Raw genomic sequence first — 20,395 nt, forward strand, 5'->3', positions numbered from 1 at the left:
GATCTTTACATTCTTCACATACCTATGTATTGAATTGAATGGTGTCCCGCCCCCGCAAAAAAAAAAAAAAAAAGTTATTTTTATGTCCTAGTCCCCAAAATCTGTGACTATTACCTTATTTGGATAGAGGGTCTTTGAAGATTGCCTTATAGAGATCGTTGGTAGAAGCATGAACATCAAAGCCACTTCCAGTATGTGCTCAGAGGAATTGAGGAACGTGTCATTGGAAACTGGAGGAAACCTGTTCTTTATTATATAGTGGCAGAAAATTTGACTTTATGTGTCCTACGGTTGTGTAGAAAGTGGAAATTTCAAGCAACGAACTCAGATATTTAGCTGAGGAGATTTCCAAGCAAAATGTTGAAGGTGCAGCCTGCTTTTTCCTTGCTGAATGTAGCAAAATGCAGAAGGAAAGAGATAAATTGAGGAAAGAACTGTTAAACAGAATAGTACTTAATGATCTGAGAAAGTCTTAGCCTATCCAAAATATACATATATATATATGTATATGGTATTAGGAGCTTCATTCGGAAAGTGTGTTCTGAAAAGAAGTCTAAGCAAGTGTTGGTGGGAAACATTTTGCTGAACAGATTGGGCGTGTGATTCGTAGACCCTCTCAGCCACCTCAGCAGAGGCCAGGAACAGAGATGGAGTTATCCAGGAAGGATCTCTGATGTGCTCTGTTGGCTAATGGCATTGTCCCCATGACATACACAAAAGACTCACCAGAGTTATAGGAATGTCATCTCAGCAGAAATATTGCCATCTTGGATTGCAGGAGACAGAGAAATAGAGGCCTGCTCAGCTGGTACTGTCTCAGAGGACAGAGCCTTGAGCAACAGAGGATTATTCTCAGGTGTTGAAACCTAATGGAATTTGACCCATGTTAAATTTTCTTGGTACCCGAGACCTCTTTATTTCTTCTAATTTCTCCCTTTTGAAATAGAAATGTCTGTGACATGCTGATCACACCACTATATTTTAGAAGCAGACAACTTGTTTTCTAGGTTCACAGACCCACAGATGGGGAGAAATTTTTCCCAGGACAGATCATACCTGGCATCTCACCAATACCTGACTTAGATGAGAGTGTTTCTCCAGGACTATCGAGCACAGTTCTCTTGGGAATCTTTGCAGTCACCTAAGAGTGTGTCCCCTGCCTTGGTGACTGCTGGGCCCTCCTGCTGTCCCTGTGATGCCCAACTTACTGTCCTGTGCCCCTCCTCCCACTAATACCTCTGCAGCAGCTGAGGACTGGTCCACACCAGGCATGAGAGAAATGTGCTCCATGTCCTTAAAGCAATGACACCCTGTGCTTACACTGTCGTATTCAGGCCTTAAAGTTCACACACACACACACACACAGTTGACTCTTAAACAACACAAGTTTGCACCGTGTGGGTCCACTTGTACATGGATTATTTTTTTCTTTTTCAGTAAATATATGGTTGGCCTTTTGTATCTCTGGGTTTTACATCCCTGGATTCAGCAGCCACAGATTCAAAAATAGTATTTTTGATCTGAAGTTATGAATCTGCGTAGGCAGAGGACTGACTTAAAATATATGTGAATTTTCAACTGAATGAGGTCAGCACCTCTAACTCCCATATTATTCAAGGGTCAACTGTGTGTATATATGTGTGTGTATGTGTTTGTGTGTGTGTGTGTGTGTATGTGTGTGTGTGTGTGTGTACATAGTAATTCACATATAACATTACATTAGTTCAGGTATATGTGTCTGTTGTGTTTATATATTTGATTAATTGAGATTGTATTTTAATTGAGCTGTAATTCACATATAACATTACATTAGTTCAGTTGTACAACATAATGACTTGATATATGTATATATTGTGAAGTGATCATCACAATAAGTCTAGTTAACATCCATCACCACACGGTTACAAATGTTTTCTTGTGATGAGAACTTTTAAGATCTACTCCCTTAGCAACTTTCAAATGTGCAATACGGTATCATTAACTACAGTCACTATGCTGCACATTACATCCCCATGACTTATTTCTAAGTTGGTAATAATATGCATACATATATGTGTGTGTATATACATATATATATACACATATATATAGTATATTTAACTTCTAGATGATAAAATGAACTCCATCATGATTTCATGTCATTACATGATCTGCCAAAGTCCAATTAATAGGGGAAAATGAGGTCATTTTATATACAGTCATATGTGGTCTTTCCAGCATTAGACATTGTAAAAGTGAGAGCAGTTTGACATCATCTCCCCAAGCTTTTATAGTATGTTAGATAATTGGCAACGTATTTAAAAAGCATTTTAGAGTTCTGCACTATGGGGTGAGGTTAAATTGGTGACTGGAAGCACCAGTTTTTCTGAATGTCAGCTCTGGTTCTCTGCTTGATTCACTTTCTTTTGCCTGTTATTTCCTCAAAAGTATAAAGAATTAGTGGTGCATATGAACAATAGATGTTAAGGAGAAACTTTGCAAATGTAGACCTGTATAGATTTTGCTAAGAGTATTTCAAAATTATTATTTGTCTTTCTCTTCCTGGTAGCACATATTCCTAAAAAATAATGAACGGAGCTCTCTAGAGTAAACATTCACAGTAAAATGATTTTGGCACCTAGAGAGGCACAGTGACTACTTTAAGTCCCCAGACCCTCATCATTGACTTCATTATTCCTTTGGAGGACTCTACAGAGTCCGCTCCCAGAAGTACGCAGTCACAGTGGAAGAGCAAGCCCTTTTCCTCCATCCTTTTAGTGCCTGAAATAACAGACTTATGAAATACTGTGCCCTTTCAGTGCTACCCAGAAAGTGAGATTTTTTTGTGTGTGTGAAAACACGTATTAATGGAACTTCTGTGTCAGTTTTAAAAAGTCCACTCTGCCTTCAGTGTCTGCAAAGATAAATACTGATCTCAAACAACATGAAACATAGTCCCATCTCAATAGAGAACATTAAATCGCAACTGCTTTCTTTCTCCTGATGAAGTACTGCCAACATTAGTGCTATCAGTGTCAGAGAGGGAGACAATCAAACTTATTCTTTCCTTTATTCCCTTTCCACTGGAAACAAGGTTTTTCAAAAAAAAAAAAAAAAGTCTATCAAGGCTTCATCCTTCTTAGTCTTTGTTGTTTTTAAAAATTATCATTTCTTGAGCCTTCAGAAGGAAGCATCAAGAAGCAAAACCACTTTTGACAGTTCACATGGGAATAAAAGAGATAATGACATCTTTCCTTACATTTTCATCCTCAAAAAATGATCTCTTCTGAAAGAAAATGATGTAATTTTCAGGGAGCTGCAATTTTTCTACCTCCTTTGATGCAGTCAGCCACACTTTTTCAACGGACATTTCATAGCGGGTCCATGTCAAGATCTTCAAGGAGATTCAGAAGAAAGAGAAGAGAGCCTTCAGACCCTGCCCTCGGGTAGCTTAGAGTCTTTGCATTAAAAAGAACAAATAGAACTGAAATTACTTAAGAATCCCTACTGGTAATAAGTGGTTTAAGAATAAGAGCTCTTGAATCAACAGCCCTGTGCTCAAATTCAGCCTTTATTCTTATCACTTTCCACTTGTGAGAAAACAATTAAAATGTTAGGTGCCATCTCTTCGGCTTGCTTATGAGAATGAATGAGATAGTGAATCATGCATATAAAGAAACTTAGCATAATGCCAGGGCCCCAAATAAGTACCTAAACAGCAGTAGCTACTATTTCTTGGTAGATTGATAAGGAGAATAATTATTATATCAAACAAGTCTTTTTAAGTGGCCTTTGAAAATTATATTACAAACATTCGCAAGTTCTAAATATGAACTATATTTTTGTTTCTTTAATAGGCATTTTAAATTGTTGTATGGCATACAATGTTGGTCTCCCAGAAGCAAAGATATTTTCCGGTCCTTCAAGTGAACAGTTTGGCTATGCAGTACAGCAGTTTATAAATCCAAAAGGCAACTGGTAAGAATATTCTCTTCTTTATGATTTCAATAAAAATACTAAGTAAGTTTAATATATGACTGCAATTGCTTGTTCAAATTGATGCATGAATATATTATTAATGGGTAGGCCTTAGATATCCTTAAATAAAGGATCTTCCATTGATAATTAATGGGATGATATAGTGGTACTTTTTAAAAAACTGGATAGAAAGTTTTCTCTTAATATTCCATAGCAAAGTCATAATACCAGTTTTGACTATTTAATAGATGATGTATAGAAGCTCATAGATGATAGATGTGTGTGTGGGTGTGTGTGTGTGAGAGAGAGAGAGAAAATGATAGATTTGTCTCCATTTCTTATTCTTAATCTGGTATCCTTTGAGCTTTGTAAATGTTCAACTAGCTGATGCTTCCTCTGGGAGGTTTCTAGATGGTAGAATTGTTCCCCAGATTTTCTCCTTCAGCAAGGCTGTCTGCTGGCTTCATTTTAAGTCAGCCTTCTCTACCCCATGTGACTAACGGTTCTCACAAGCAGCCATGCAAAATTTACAAAGGTACCTTTTTCTAGTGCATTTAGTATCTTTTATTTTTGCCCCAAAATGCCCTCAGTTTTTAATGCTGTGTAATGGTTACATTTATAAGCCACCTTCATGGATATGGAAATATATACCTCCATTGCTGGTTTAAGTTTTCCATAGTAATTATGAAAATAAACTCAGGAAAAATCAGATATTCTGGAAGTTGTCTTTAGGCAGAAGAGCCATATCTTCTCTTCTACCACTGTTGATGCCCACGGGTGGACAGGAGTCCTGCCACTGGAACCTTTTCTCCCTGTTGCAGCAGAAGGCTCCAGACTCAACCTGGAGCTTCAGATCCATGATCCTGTAAGGCTCTTCCCAATGATTAAATGGGCTTTTGTCGGCTTATCAAATAAGAGCTATAAGTTATAACATTTTTTCAGTGTCAACTTATGTTTGATGCGCTAAAATATGGAATTCAAAGAAACATTTAGAATCCAAATTATTCACATTTTAGAGTATGCATATCTATGATGGGGAAATGGAATGATATTATCACTCAAGAGGGTAGTGTTTCTCCAAAGGCATCATGGAGGAGGTGAATCATGAGGTGAGTAGAAGAATAGGCTCGAGAAGAGCACTAACGAATGAGAGAAGACCTAAGAAGCAATGTGTGTTGCAGACAGTTGGTCCGTCATCTGGAAGGATAAGAACAGTATGTTCGGAAATCCAGTGAGTAGCAATAACTGTCATCATTAGAGTGTGCATCTCTAACAAGTATCTAATTATGCTTTGATAACCATAAAATGTGGTAAAGGAGGCTAGAAATATATTATGGTTGGTATAGTTTGACATTGGAATCTGGCAGATGATGTTGCTAATGACACGATATTACATATTCAGCCCTGAACTGCAGGCAGCCATCTCAAACATCTCCACTTTAATGCCTAATAGACATGTCAAACTTAATGGAAAGAAAACAAATATCTGCACCAGCTGATAAGGCCGAAAATTCTTGACTCCTCTCTTTCTTTCATCTCCCCCATATCTCATCCGTTAGCCAGTCTTGTTGACCCTACCACCAAAATAAATGATGATGGACTATTTCTCACAATCAAAGCCAACAACTAGCCTTGCAGGTACTGAAGCAGCAGCTTCTCAACCCTTCTCCTGCTGCCCTTCTTACCCCTGTGTACTCTCCTCATTGCAGCCAGTGTGAACTTTTAAATGTCACTCTCTAGATTAAACCCCTCTATTGCTTTCCACTGCAATTAGAAGAGGTTAAAATTCCTTAATGCTTCATGATCTGGTCTCAGTTAGCCTCTCTTACTTCTCGTTTTACCCCTTCACCTTTGTTCACCATGTTCTGAGAATTCTGTCTTTTGTCTGCCCCTTGAACACACCAGATTCATTCCTTCTTCAAAGCTTCTGCCCATTCTTTTCTCCTGGAAGGAACAGTCCTCCCAAGATCTTCATTTGGCTGGTTGGTGCTCATCTTTGTCTCAGCCCAGATGTCTCCTCCTCATAAGCTTGCTTTCAGAGAAAGCCAATCTAAATTAGCACTTTGACGAGCCTGATCCTGTCTGATCTTGGAAGCTAAGCAGGGTTGGGCCTGGTTAGTACTTGGATGGGAGACCACCTAGGAAGACCAGGCATGAAAATAAAAAGTAAATAAATGAAAAAAAAAATTAGTACTTGTCACACCTACCAGTCATTCTCTAGCCTGATTTATTTTCTGCATAGCAATTATCAATATCTGAAATTATCTTTATTTGTTTATAGGCTCATTATTTGTCTTTTCCTCTGTCTCTGAGTTTACTGACATCATTTTGTTCACTGGTGTGTCCTCAGAACCCAAAGTGGTATCTGGCATTGAGTAGGAATCAATAGTTATTTGTTGAATGACTGAATGAAAGTTCTATTCCCAAATGATTCACCCAAGCAATTCTACAAAGTGAACTATAGTAGATTGATTTAAGTATCAGCTGAACAAGACCTTTAGACATACTCTGATGGTCTGATTCATAAGCCTGGCCTTGCTGAGGACAATCTGGCAATGAGCTTGTAGTTTTTCTGGGACAGGGTAACCCTAAGAGACAGAGTCACCATCAGTAATGGATGTATTAGAGATGATAAGCCTATCAAGGATTGTAAGGCATCTCAACCACTGGCTACACTGCGGGTTGGAAGTTGGATAAGACCAAAAGGGGCAGAAAGTTGTCAGGAGCCTAGCAAGTAGATGCCTAGGAAAGTGAGAGTCACACATATCTCCTTTCTCTCTTCAGGATTCTCTCTAAACATACAAAATGTAACTAAAAGGCAAGCGTATTAGCAGTTTATGGCGAGATTCTCCTGCTGTTAGGGTTATGTCAAGACCAGGGTCACCAGATATTTCTAAACCCTGCCTTGGCTTTCTCGTGACATTCCTGAAAGATGAATAAACACAGGACAGTGGCTATTAGGAAACAAGGTACCACTCTAATAGTGGCTGGGCTAGTGTTTTTAACTCCAGTGCAGTGTTTTCTGGTAGGGTACAGTATTAGGCTTTTCAAGGCCCTGCCTCCCTCCAGCCTATATATAATCACCAGCTAGTATGAGCACACCCCACCACCCAAGAGGAAGAGAAGGGAGAGTACGTATCTGGCCCGAGGAGATAAGCCCTGTGGAGGTGTTAGCAGGAAGGAAAGAGAACAAAAGCTGACCTGGAGTGCCAAGCTGTGTCCTTTCACTGATCTGACTTTGTAAAGCAAAGAAGCAGAAGAGGCCAAGTCATGGACATGATCTAATCCATCACAGGCTGGATACCATGAGAGGTGCAAAGTACAAGACATAGATCTTGACTTTAAGGAGTGTGGAGTAGAGTCAGTGAGGAAGATTTACATGAAGAGTAAGCGGCCATGAATAATGCTGGAGACATAACCAACCCTTAACACCAACCCTTTGTAGCTAGCAGTGTTTATGTTCTTTTAGTGACACTAACTATATTAACTTACTATTAAGAGCTCATTTTCTCTTCCCAAGGCCTGGGACACTAGAGGGACAAGGTTCTCTCCTGACCTTTCTCTTTACAAAGGTGCCTTGCCGCAGAAGACAGAGCTGTAGTAGGATTCAGGTGAGTGGGTTTTCTCGCTCCAGGGCTGGAGTGGGTCACAATTAAGACAAGCAGCCCTTCACCATGCTCAGGCTCAAGAAAAATAATATGAAACTTGGAATCCAGAATTGCCTCTTTGTTTTGAGAGCTGGCACTGTGTCTTCCACTCCTAATTTATGACAATTGCACAGACGTTATGGAAGTGGCAGATGTAGGAAGGACTGTTTAAACATTAACTTTAAACATTAACTTTTCTTCTGATACTAATCAAGTGAGCTTTGGGCACAGAAAGTGGGATTACTATGAATTCTTTTAATAACTGTGAATCTTTTTCCTTTACACCTTATGTATATCAGACAGACACACACACACAAACTTTATTTTCTTTACTCCCTTCCTGCTTGTCTTGAAGCTGCTGCTTTGGTAGTGTTTTCCTTGCTTATTTTGACTTTCTTTACAATCTACCTCATTGAGTTCCACTCCATCTCTCAGCCCTTACTTTCCTTCTAACAACTCGCTTACAGTTCTAGTCCAAGTTTTCTTAAATTATACTCTGCTACTTTAAAGAACAACTTTAACTGTTTCATATGTCCCATATTTCTAAGAATTTATAGGCATATTTTCTATTGGGATCTATAAGATTTTAACAAAATCTCTTACTAGTTTTATTTATTATGTTTTTATTACACAGAGGAATTTACTCTAGAAATAGTGGTGACATGGCTTTGAGAATTATAGAGCCTTTTTAACAGTGTCACATGAGCTGGATAATTTTCAAAGCGAGACTACCTCCCAAGCACATCACTGGAGCACCCTTCTGTCCATGAGTAAAGTTATGGTCTGTTCTCCCTTCCGGACATAGTGAAGGTCATCTTGCTTGGGGGCCCTCCCACATTCTACACACAGGATGTTCGAATGAAGATGATGCAATCCTTATCACAAACAATTGCACAAAGGATTTAAATATGTTTAAAATCATTTCCTGGAATTCTGTAGTGATATGCACTGTTTCTGCTTGTCTAGTCCGAAGGCCTATCCTGAGAACAATCTGAGCTCATTTTATGACTCAGACTCCTTAGAACATTGCAATCATTTGTGTACACGGACTGTCTGGGAATTGGGGGGTATTGCCTGTTGTAGAAATGTATTTTCTCATTCCAGCAACAACGATTGCTTGTTTAGTCCTTAATGAAATAGGAGAAATATAATGAACATGTGTCATGGCCAATGAAAATCTTTAATATATATATGACCTTATATTATAGTTTTAACTTTCTAATTAAGAAAAAAATTAATAAAGCTCTATGTGTGTTTTAAATATAACAGATTGTAAGAGACATGTCTGTAAGAGAAGTTTAGATAAATAATAAAGAAGAAACATTCGGTTCTATAACAGACATCGATGACTGTGTTGTATAGTATGTTGGTAAATATCAGCAGTATGTGCAGGAAAAATAGGGACCAAGTACCTTCTAGAACCCCATTGACCACCCTAGTGTTGATTCACCTACATTCGTCAGCACCATAGTTGTTAATTTTTTTTCCACTAAGTTAAAATAGTCCTTATGGCTAAAATTTTTTAATGGTTTGTGTTATTTATCATAAATCTATAGTAAACAGGGCACTTTAAATATCTCCTGCTCTGACTTGCTTCTCCTTCCCCAACTCTGGACACTAATGTCTACGTATACCAACAAAAACACATACACATCCATCTTTGTGACTTGCATGTGGAAGAGATCTGTTGCTCCAGAATGTCTGAAGACTTTCAATGATCTATGAAAATCTTCCATGCCTTACTAGCTAGTTTTATATCATTTTTAGCTTTTCTTTGAGTTAACAATGGAATGTCTGTTTCTGGAATAAAGTTCATTTACAAGAGTGAATGTGGCTTACACATACACACCTTCTGGTGCTGGTTGTCTAAAACTTTTCCATCCAACTCCATCTGAAGAGGGATCAAAAGAATGCTAAAGATGGAACGTATTTGTTAATCCAGACAGTAGAAAAACCATGAGTACCTCTCCTCTAGAAGAGTTCTTAGGAAATTCATATGATAAAGAGAATTGCAGATCTAGGCTTTGTTGACAGACACTTAGACTAGGTTCTTTTATGTGAAAACAGGAGTAGTTATAACACCTGACCTCACAGAGAATTTATGAAGATCAGGAGTTAAGGTCTATAAAAACTGTTTATGAACAGAAAAGCAGTTTATAAATGTTGCTTTTCCAATTTTATCATTGGTAAAACAACCATCTGCCACAGTATCTAGTTGAAAGGTACTGTCTCATGGGCTTGGATTTATAAAGTGTGACAGTCTTAAAATCATATTTTATCTCCCCACTGGAGCCCAAGAATGTGCAATTTATATCATCACAAAGCTTTGAATTGAATTATTTCAGCTTTTGATTTTAACTTCAGGAAAACTACGTGTCAGACAGGTCAACATAACAGAATCAGTTTTTATTAATTCATTTGCTTCCAGGGCAAAAGCTAATTTTTGGCTTTTTTTTTTTTTATGAGACAGAGCAATAAGCTTAAGATGTGTGAGCAACAATGAGTTTGGTGGACGACATGTCCAGGAGAACTTTGCAGGGTTAAACTTTGCAGGGTTAGCCATCTCGCTGTCTGAGGAAACCATCTGATAGCCAAAGAAGTATGAAACAGTATCATCAGGCCTAGATACTAAAATCGCTTTTCAACATATGCCAAGCCTAACTATTATATCTATAATAGCAATGTTTCCCAACCAAGAGCTAAAAATGACCTCTCTTTACCTGTTTTCCTCCTTCCAAGAAACGCAAAGTCTTCTCAGATAAATTCTTTCCATCAAAGAGTCTTTTTAGGTTACAAGCAGGAAACAGGTAAACCTATAGAACTCACCGGATCCCTTGTGTTGTCAATGGCCTGGATCTAAACCATATAAGGAACAATGTTTATATTTATATATTATAGTCTTTGAAATTGCTCACATTGGTATGGATATTATGTACAATTGGCTTCTAATCCCAAGTAAGATGTCCACCTGGATGTCTGATAGATATCTCAAACTTAACATATCCATTGCTGAACCCCTGAGCTCCTGCTAACCTCAAAATCTTGCTCTGCTGATAGTATCTCCTTATCTGATGATGGCCACTCAGTTCCTTTTAGCTTCTCAGGCAAGAACTCTGGGGTCATCCATGACTCATTTCTTTCTTTCTTTCTTTTTTTATTCAAAATCTAACCTCTCAAGAAACACTGCTAGTCCTACCTTCAAAATATACCTAAAACAACGACGCTTCTCACCGCGTCCCCTTCTCCCTTCGCGGTAGGAGCGCTCCAGCACCCCTTGCGTAAATTAATGTCGTCCCGTCCAGAGTGCTTTACCTGCTTCACCTTCGCCCCAATGCAGACATTCTCAACAGAGCAGCCTTCACAATCCTTCTAAACAATGTCAGATCATGTCACTATTCTGCTCAGTACCCACTGGCATTCTCATTGCACTTGGAGGAAAGCTGAGTCCTTACAACGTCACTCGAGTCTCCGTGTGATCTGGCCTCATGACGAGTCCGCCCTCCTCTCGTCTCAGTCTCCCGTTCCTGGGCTCCGGTCCAGCCGCTTTCATACTGGCTATTCCCACAGCCTGCTCTACTCAACCATTCCAGTCTTACGTTTACTCTTTTACCGTCCTTCAAGTCTTTGCTTAAATGTCTCCTTCGTAGTGAGGCCTTCCCTGACCATTCTAACAAAAATGACGATACCCTCCATCCCATACTCCCAACGCAACCCTGTCTGTTTTTTCACAAAGCACTGATCACCATCACCCTATATATTTTACTAACTTATTAAACTTAGTGTCTATCTTTTCCTACGAAAATGTAAGCTCCACAAGGCCAGAAATTTTTGACTGACTTATTCATTCACATATCCCCAGTGCCTTGAATCAACTCTGGCATATAGTAGGTCTGGCCACCAGGTACAGCCTCACAGGTTGTAACCTGCACAAGGCTAGGGCACAACATTCATATGGCAATGGTACCCACTGGAGTTGTGCAAAATGTCAGCCCCTTAGGACCTCAATAAACATTTGTTGAATCAAAGAAAACATGTTTTCCCTTCTATTTTAAGTACCTCTGTTAATAAGCCCTAGAAAAGTCACTAGTACTAAAGGAACACTTGGAGAAGTTAAAGACTCACAGACCAAAGGAAGATATTCATAATGGCCCCTGGATTGTGGGGTTAAAACTATCTATACCACTATAAATACTGTTTACCAACTTGACAAAGAATTTTGAATTTCAGTGGAGGTGGGCAAATTGGCTGTGTTTTGGAACTCTACATAATCACTATTTTCCCACAAGATAATTGAACAGTAAGTGTTATTTTAAGTAGTCTTGGAAGAATTCCCAGTTTCACTGTAGGAAAAGAGAAGTTTATATCTTAGGATTTTGTTTTGTTTTGAGACTCAGCACACACGGCCGTTCATGCAGCTCTTTTGTCTGCTAGTGATTAAGTGAAATCCACTACTTCAAAGGCTTTGCCATTCATCAGCAGGGTTTACGCCCTCACTTATCCTATTCCCCACCTTCATAACGTTCTCTCCTGGCATGTCTTTTCCTGCTATAGCTGGTTATGTAAAGTTTTATAAGTAAATACACCAGCCTCCCTTGTCTTCTTGTCTGATTAATTTAAGAATATCACAATTCCCTCGGAGTAGCCACTGGTGATGTCACAGTCTTTCCTTACAAGAATGAGTTGCCAGAAAGCAGGATTTCATTGAGCAAGACCTTTGGGTACAAGTGAGGAGGAGAGTCTATAGGAAACGTTGCCAATAAAGGATGTGGCGATAGTTTTTGAAACATTCTCTGTAATCACTAGTGTGACTTGTAGGCTACTTAGTACTATGGGTCGTGATATTTTAAAAATGTATCATACATGAGGACACTCTTGTTGTTTTCCACCAGTCACCAAAATAATCTGGTTTTCCATTGTTTTCTATTGTCTGTGTTAAGAGTTTAATATGGCATAATACTGGCAGAGATTTATATGTATTCTTTGAGAGAATTTCACGTACTTTTACATCCTTCTTGTTAAGTGGCACACACTGTGCAGACGCTTGCTTTTCTCTCCTTCCTGTCTGAGTAATGAAGGAGGGCCATGCTCTCGCAATGGTAGTGGAGATTTTGCTCCCTACAAAAACTCCACAGTCAGCTTTTGCTTAAATAAATACAAGTTTGATGCATAGTAGCTATGTAGAAACTGAATCAGGAACAATTCCTGAGCTGTGAGGTTATCAATCCTGATTTCTTCCGTGAGGGGGGAGGAGGTAGGGAGAGTATCCAGGGAAGGTTTAGTAAATAAAAAACATAAGTAGCCTTTTGAGCTTTGTCATTAAGAAAATAGGTAGCTAGTGGTGCAGCTTTATTGCTAGAAGCTCTGAGGGAAAAAAAAATAGGTACATTTTAGATGAGAAACACTTAATTTTTGTTCTTTAGTATCTTTCTCTGGGCTGCAGTGAGGGTGGATGGGAAATGTTCACACTAGAAGTTACTCAAATGACCACATTAGTACTATCTAGACATACCCTGTTCTTACCTGCATCGTCAGCAGTGTAGCCTGAGCCCCACAGTGTGAATGTGCTTTTACAGAATGACCTTGACTGTCCTTCCCGTCTGCAACCACCCTATACATCACAGAGCCACATCACTCCCCCATCACAGTAGGTGTGGCCTGACCCTCAGTCTCCAGTTTCTACCCCTTGATGATTCTGGAACCCAGCCCATCTGTTCATAAGTTTTGCCAGTCTGGGCCCTCTGCCAGGCCTTCTTGAAGCTAAGAGAAAGGAGCATAGATTTAGGATGAAGAGCTTGGACTTCAGAATCAGTTACACTTGGCTCTCACTAAGGGTGTAGACATGAGTAAGTGGTTTTTTTTCTCTGTGTCTCAGTGGTTCCATCTGTAAAATGGAGATAAAATCACCTCAGACTTATTTTACACATTAAATTAGATAATGTTTTGAAAGCCTCACATACAGTACCGCCTGTTGTAAGATTTGCTGTAATTAATAGGAATCCTCAGAATGCCAAGGAGCAGAGCCACACTTCCGACAATAGTTTCTTGCTAGATGGTGTTATTTTGCTCCCTACAAAGACTCCACAGTCAGCATTTGCTTAAATAAACATAAGTTTGATGCATAGTAGATATGTGGAAACTGAATCCGGAACAGCTGGCAGTACAGTAAGAATATAATGCTTTCCTCTCCTTCTCTCGCCACTTGGTTGAGTTTTTGTTTTTGTTTTTTGACTTTAACTTGGACAAGAAGAAATTCTCGTCAAGAAGAACATAATTAAAAATTTTCTTCCTAACTTTTCATAACTTTTCCTAACTTTTCAAGAAGAACATAATTAAAAATTTTCTTCCTAACTTTTCTTCAACCAAGAGAGTTCTTTTAAATAATAGCAGAATCATTCATTCATCTGCTTATTTGCTTTTTCATTCACTCCTTCGACGGATGCTATAGCACCATTCCTAGCCCTTGTGACAGTTCCTCTCTAGTGGGGGATTTCGTCAGTAGGCAGGCAGTTTCAGGGTAATGTGATAAAAACTGGGCTGGGGGAAGTCAGAGGCTATGGAAGTACTCAGGAAAGCCACCTTGCCCAGATTCGAAAGAGCCAGGGGACTTCCTGGAGGAAGTGGTGTCTAATGAGAGACTTAATGAATGAGTAGAACTTCATCCAGCAAGAAACAGCATGTGTGAAGGTTCAGAAGCAAGAGAGACTTATTAATTGGAGGAGCTGAGTTCAGTATGACTGAAATAATAGAATTTCAGGAAGGCCATGGGAAAACAATAGGATTGGAGAAGTAAGCAAAAGCCAGATTATCTCTTTATTTTTCCTTATCTTTTAAAACATGGCCTGCACACAAAAATCAGAGGTAATACGGTGTAGTCCTACCATGGAATGAAAACCAAGGACTCATGCAGACAGAGAAAACTAAGCAGCTGACAGTTTTCACACTACAGAGTCTTCAAAATTTTCTAAATTCCTCTGAGTTGTCATACATTCGAAAAGTATCAGATATGCTCAAACACGCATTTCAAATCCTGCTACTGATTCTCTCCCTCCATTAAGGCAAATATTGGGACTTACTAATATCCAACATTTAGATTTCTATATTTTCCAAAAACCTTAACCTCTGCGCCTGGTGTTATTATAATCCCATCTATAGGTAATAATTTAATAGGTAAATTGTGCTAGACTATCTGCTTCTAAGAAGACAAAAATCTTCAGCTTTAACCTGATTCAAAGTTAATTAAAGTATTTGAGAATGCTTTATAAAATATTAGTTTGAAAATAATTATATAAGATGCATAAGGGAAGAAATTTATTACTGAATAATTAATTGTCTCTCAAAATAATCTATATTTTCATTTTTCCACGACTGTTCTTGCTGTTCCCTCTGCTAAGAATGCTGACTACCACCTTTATCCTTTTGATATCCATTTTGCATCCTTTGACTATTTTAATATTTGTTCCAGAGGGTAACTTATTCGTGTCTTTTCATTCATTTGTATTATTATTATTTCACTCGTCATGCATTTTAAACAGTTTTACTAGATTTAGTAAACAGAAGTGTGCCTTAGACATTTTTTATTCACTGTGGCACTTAGCATGGGACACATGTTGTTTAACTGATAATGATAGAATATTTATACAGAAGGCTTACGAAAGAATTGATTTTATAGATAAATAATCTAATCCTCCCCAATTTTGACCAAAAAAAAAAAATGTCGAGTCAAATATTCTTTCTTAGTAACTACACGCTGCTCAGTAATTAACCTGCTATAGTTACTAAAAATCAGACTGTTACATAGTCTTCTGTCCACTCCTCTGTGGCCAGAAATGTTGAGTCAGAGGTTCTACAGAGAAACCCTCAACTCTAGTTGGAGAAGCTCTAAAGGAAGTGAAGCTAAGCAATGGGAGAATGTGAGCACCAGTCTCTGACTTCTATATCCTGTATTCAGGCTGTAAACATGCCATACCTAAGGAGAGTACCATAGTACAGTTGCTATGTAGTTTTGCCAAGGGCCCCCTTATGTGGACAACCCACTTGGAAAACTCCACTACTCTCTAAATAACATATGAAAGCACTTAGGGAATAGAAAGCACTCAACAAACGTTAGTTTTTGCTTTTGGTTTTAATATTGTTTGCTTCTTAAGAGTTATGCTGACCACTACGATAGCCACTTGCCACCTGTGGCTACTGCGCACTTGAAATGCTACTTGTTCATATTGATATGTGCTCTAATCATAAAACACACACTGAATTTCAAAGACTTGATAATGTCTAAAGCTCATTAATAATTTTTATATTGATTGCATGCTAGTTTGGATATATTGAGTTAAATAAAGTATATTGTTTAAGTTAATTTCATATGTTGCTCTTTATTTTATTAATGTAGCCACAATAAAATTTAAAATTACATATTTTAAATGTGGCTCACATTTGTGGCTTGCATTATATTTCTATGGGACGGAACTGTTTTAGAGAGACCTCCCAGGATGCTGTGGCAAGACAGCTGTATTGCAGACAGACATTCAGGAACTTGATCAGCAAAGAGGAAAGCGATCAAATTATAGTTGAACAAATATGAACTATTCACTTATTAAAAATTGAAATTAAATGTGTTTTTTCATTGTTTGTGTTGTTTTATCTTTAAAAAACAATAGCTAACATTTTATATCTAATGAAAAAATTTCTATTTCTAGGTTATTGGTTGGTTCACCTTGGAGTGGCTTTCCTGAGAACCGAATGGGAGATGTGTATAAATGTCCTGTTGATCTAGCCACCGATACATGTGAAAAACTCAATTTGCAAAGTAAGTTGTAATTAGCAATGTGGTGTTTTACAAATGACAAAATCTGATTTGTTACATACGTGATTGAAAAAATAGCAACAAAACTAATCATAGGTCTGTCTTAGAGAAGTACAGTCTTTTTGTTAGTTTGTTTGTTTGTTGTGTTTTTTGCCTATATCTCTTTATTTGTATGGGGCCCAATTGTACTCAAATTTCCAACACAGTTTGAAGAGTTGAATTAGTAAGATGCATGGGAAATGTGCTGCCTCCTGGACCATCTACTGCCCAGACTGTGTGAACCAGTTTCCATTAAGATTGTTTTGCTGATTATTTTCAGAAATCTAAGAATCCATACCTCTCTCCCTCCTCAAAACAAACCATTAAGTATGGAAATATACTAGGACTGATTTTAGAGGTGCTAAGAAACACTCTGTGTTTCTGATCATGTCTAAATAATTTCATGCTAATAAAAGATATTCACAATTTGGAATCATCTACAGTTGTTTGGAATTGCTGCTTTAATTATCCACATCTCAGGTGCTTTCTATTAATGCAAAAAGTGACTAAAGGTACAAGACTGGAAAACTAAATGAGTCATATTTCCACACAGCATTTCCTGATGCAAGTAAAAAGTTACTTAATTTGATCACAATCATCATTCAAAAAAAGCCAGCACAGAGGGTTCATGGAGTACCGAAGAATTAAGGCATGGGTTAGGAACATACAGTGTTATGAAAATCAAGAGAAAGAAGAGATTCAGAAACACTGATTAAGACTTAGAAACAACGGCATGAGTGTTTCTTACACATTTCTGTATATTTGATTTCCAGCACAATTTCTGGCATAGATTAAGGGCTCAAAAAACCTATTTTCATTGAGGTGGAAGAAGTATCAGTGGTGTCAAAAGCAAGAGGTTGAAGGATGTGAAGATGGAGTGCAGATCATCATCTATTTAAGGTGGTTGTGGGTGATCTAGATCAGTGTTCTCCAAACATTTTGAACACTCTCCATACGTATGTATATGATACATACATAATACATATATTATACACATATAACACATATATACACATATGTAAAATCTTTAGAAATAATAAAAATATATACATTAGGTATGAGTGCTCAAAAGTTTTATTATATCACCCTTAACATTTCATATCACCTCTAACTTTCAAATACTCACCCCAATGTATATATTTTATTTTTAAAAAATTATATACATGTACTGACATATTATCTTTCTAAATAAAAATAAATTTAAAAGAATAAACATACACATAGGAGTTCTATTATTTTCTTTCTGTACTCCATATCATCATATTTTATAACTTTCTTGCCTAGAGTATAAATCCAATAGTGCTGAAGGGAGAACATAGATTACAAAGAATTTAAGAGTGGGTGAGTAGGGACAGTAGATCTCCATTTTCAGAAGTTGATTAGTGAAGGAGAATTGGGAAAATAGTTCAATGGGGTAGCAGGGTTAGGAGAAGTTATTCTAATAAAAACAAAGAGATGATCCTATTGGTAGGGTCTGTGGAAAGAGGTGATAAAAAGGGAGTGACTATTAGTCAAGAAAAGAGTTAATTGGACAGAATTAACTTCACTGGTCCCTAGGAAAATGAGTCTTAGAAAGAATGCTCCTTTCTCTAAGACACAACGGAAAGAGTTCCAAGAATGACCTTTAAGTAAATATGAGGGAAGCTGAGATTATCCTTAGAGTGAGACTGTCTTCTCTGCAGGAGGCAAGTTATTCAGAGATTGATGGGACCTGGTTTGGTTTTGGAGACTTGAGAAGAAGAATAAAGTTTTCAAATGGTCAACTTGGGACATGGGGGATAAGCGAAAGTGGCAACGCTGGTTTGGCAGAGATTAAAGGACATGAATAAATAATGACATTTTGAGAACTGCGATGTTCTCAAGAATGGATACAGTGGATGATGCCCTGGTTCAGTGGGAGAGAGGAGCTGGAGATATTTATCTCATGTCCTACATGATTGGCCTCATGATTTCCTTTTAAAATTCACTCACTATTGCTTCAAGGCAGATTCTACCATATGGCATTCTTTGATAATACTTGAATAATATTTTTTTCTGAACCAGAATGAAGCATTAGGTAGAGTCACCATGACCTTGGAAAGAGCAGGATGGCAAACTGGACACTAAATGGTGTCCTCAGATGTGTTTTGTTTGGCCAGCAATTGTTTTTTAGAAAATTAAAATATAAGTTATGCCCTCTCCAGACCCTACCCCCTAATATTTCATATTTGCAGCCTCACACATTTAAGTGAGCTCCCTGATCACCGAGGCCTCTCATTTCCTTACATTTGACTGAATAATGTGAACACTTGTCTATATGACACTAAATTTAATGCTACATATAAACGTGAGTGTGCATGGGTTTTTTGAAACAACTTTAAATAAATGGTGAAAATATAGTCACTTTTTAAACTGTTTCCTCCCCGCGCTTTGAAAGCTTCCACGAGCATTCCTAATGTTACGGAGATGAAAACCAACATGAGCCTTGGCTTGACTCTCACAAGGAACATGGGAACCAGAGGATTTCTTGTGAGTGTTTACTTTTCAAGTCCTCATTCCTCTTTAAAAAGTAAGAAGTCAGTGTCTCTCATCATTCCTCCTATCAAATCAAATCTTGAGGCTTAAACGGTAGTACCTGCTTTTTGATAAATCATGTTACATGGCTATCCAATGTGACTAACAATCTCTTGATGTGTAGGTATCTTAAGCTATTCAGCAAAATCACTGCTACAGAAGGTTTTGAAAAAGGGGAGCAAAAATGGCACCAATTCTTTGCCCTTGGAAAGTGTGCCCAACCTTTGCAGATAACAGCAGAATTCCAGGTCTCATTTCTCCTTCCTGTAGAAACATTCAAGATAGGTACTGCTAATTCAGAAAGTAGGTTTCAAAGACAAAAAGTACTTTTGTTTTAATCATTTCTTCTAACCTGTGGCTAATCTGATATTGTATAAGGCATGGCTCACTCTCTCATTTTATTTTATGTTAGTGTTTACTTTCATTTAGTTTCTAGAAGGCTGTGAAAAGATATCACAAATCAGTGAAGTAGAATGCCTTATTTAACAAGTGGTCTGGGTCAATTAGTTGGTTAATAACTTACATATCCAAATATACTTTCGAGTGAATGAAGAAGTTGATATATAAAAGTAGAAGGAAGTGGAAATTTTCTGAAAGAGAGAAGAATTTCTGAGCTTAGAGCTAACAGAAGAAATAATATAGGAAATTGTCGAAAAGATTTGACTATATACAAAAAATGAAAACCATCGCACACCAAAAAAATAAGTTTAAAAGCAAATAAAAATTCAATTTAATTAGACATTACATTTCTACCAGCTCATGTGGGTGAATCCTAGTTGTATTGCCCTGTTAAAATAAGTCTTAGAAAACTTATTTTAACTTCCCATTAGTTATAGCTATACCACTGACATACTAAAAGCCTGTATTACTTGGTAAACTACCTACCTAAAAGCCTGTATTACTGGATTTTTCTAAAAATGTAATCAATTTGAACATTCTTCTATCAATAATAAATATTAATATTCAGACAGACTTCAGTACTGCTAAGTAAATCAACTCTTGCTTATAATATGCATTCTATCAATGCATAATTGGATATTACAATGAATCTTCATGATTTATGATATTCCAAAATCTTTATAATAGGGTTGCTTTTATCTTTTTTACTTGCTTATTTGTTTTTAAATTCAGAAAGATAAATATATTGAGGTATAGGGAGTAGAGAATGTACTTCAAAAGTTTTTAACTTGTAACTTCAGGCAGAGTAAAATAAAGTTGCAGGAGAATTTGAGAGATTAACAATGTAACAAGCAGAGAGGAAGGGTGGGAGGTGGGTGAGAGAAGAAAAGAAGGAGAAAGCCAAAACTTTCTTTACATACCTAAAAGATTAAAATCTTAAGATACTCCTAAGAATTATGTGGAAAAGACACAATCATCATCTTTTTCTGAACTTTAAATT

At 37.5% G+C, this 20,395-nt stretch overlaps 1 protein-coding gene across 2 annotated transcripts in view; it reads left to right on the forward strand.

The window, feature by feature from the left end:
- The window catches only part of ITGA2 (integrin subunit alpha 2), an 84,450-nt gene that overhangs the window by 16,819 nt on the left and 47,236 nt on the right, over positions 1-20,395 (forward strand). Inside the window, exons 2-4 of one of the 2 annotated variants that reach the window (XM_006912450.3) lie at positions 3,837-3,957; positions 16,298-16,407; positions 18,860-18,951. In XM_006912450.3, coding sequence (XP_006912512.1) covers positions 3,837-3,957; positions 16,298-16,407; positions 18,860-18,951 — 323 coding nt within the window. Of the gene's footprint in view, positions 1-3,836; positions 3,958-7,475; positions 7,569-16,297; positions 16,408-18,859; positions 18,952-20,395 lie in introns of those variants that run through there. The other variant, XM_025047210.1, reaches the window with a different exon arrangement.

Source organism: Pteropus alecto, unplaced genomic scaffold (genome assembly GCF_000325575.1).
Source record: "Pteropus alecto unplaced genomic scaffold, ASM32557v1 scaffold73, whole genome shotgun sequence".
NCBI lineage: Eukaryota > Metazoa > Chordata > Mammalia > Chiroptera > Pteropodidae > Pteropus > Pteropus alecto.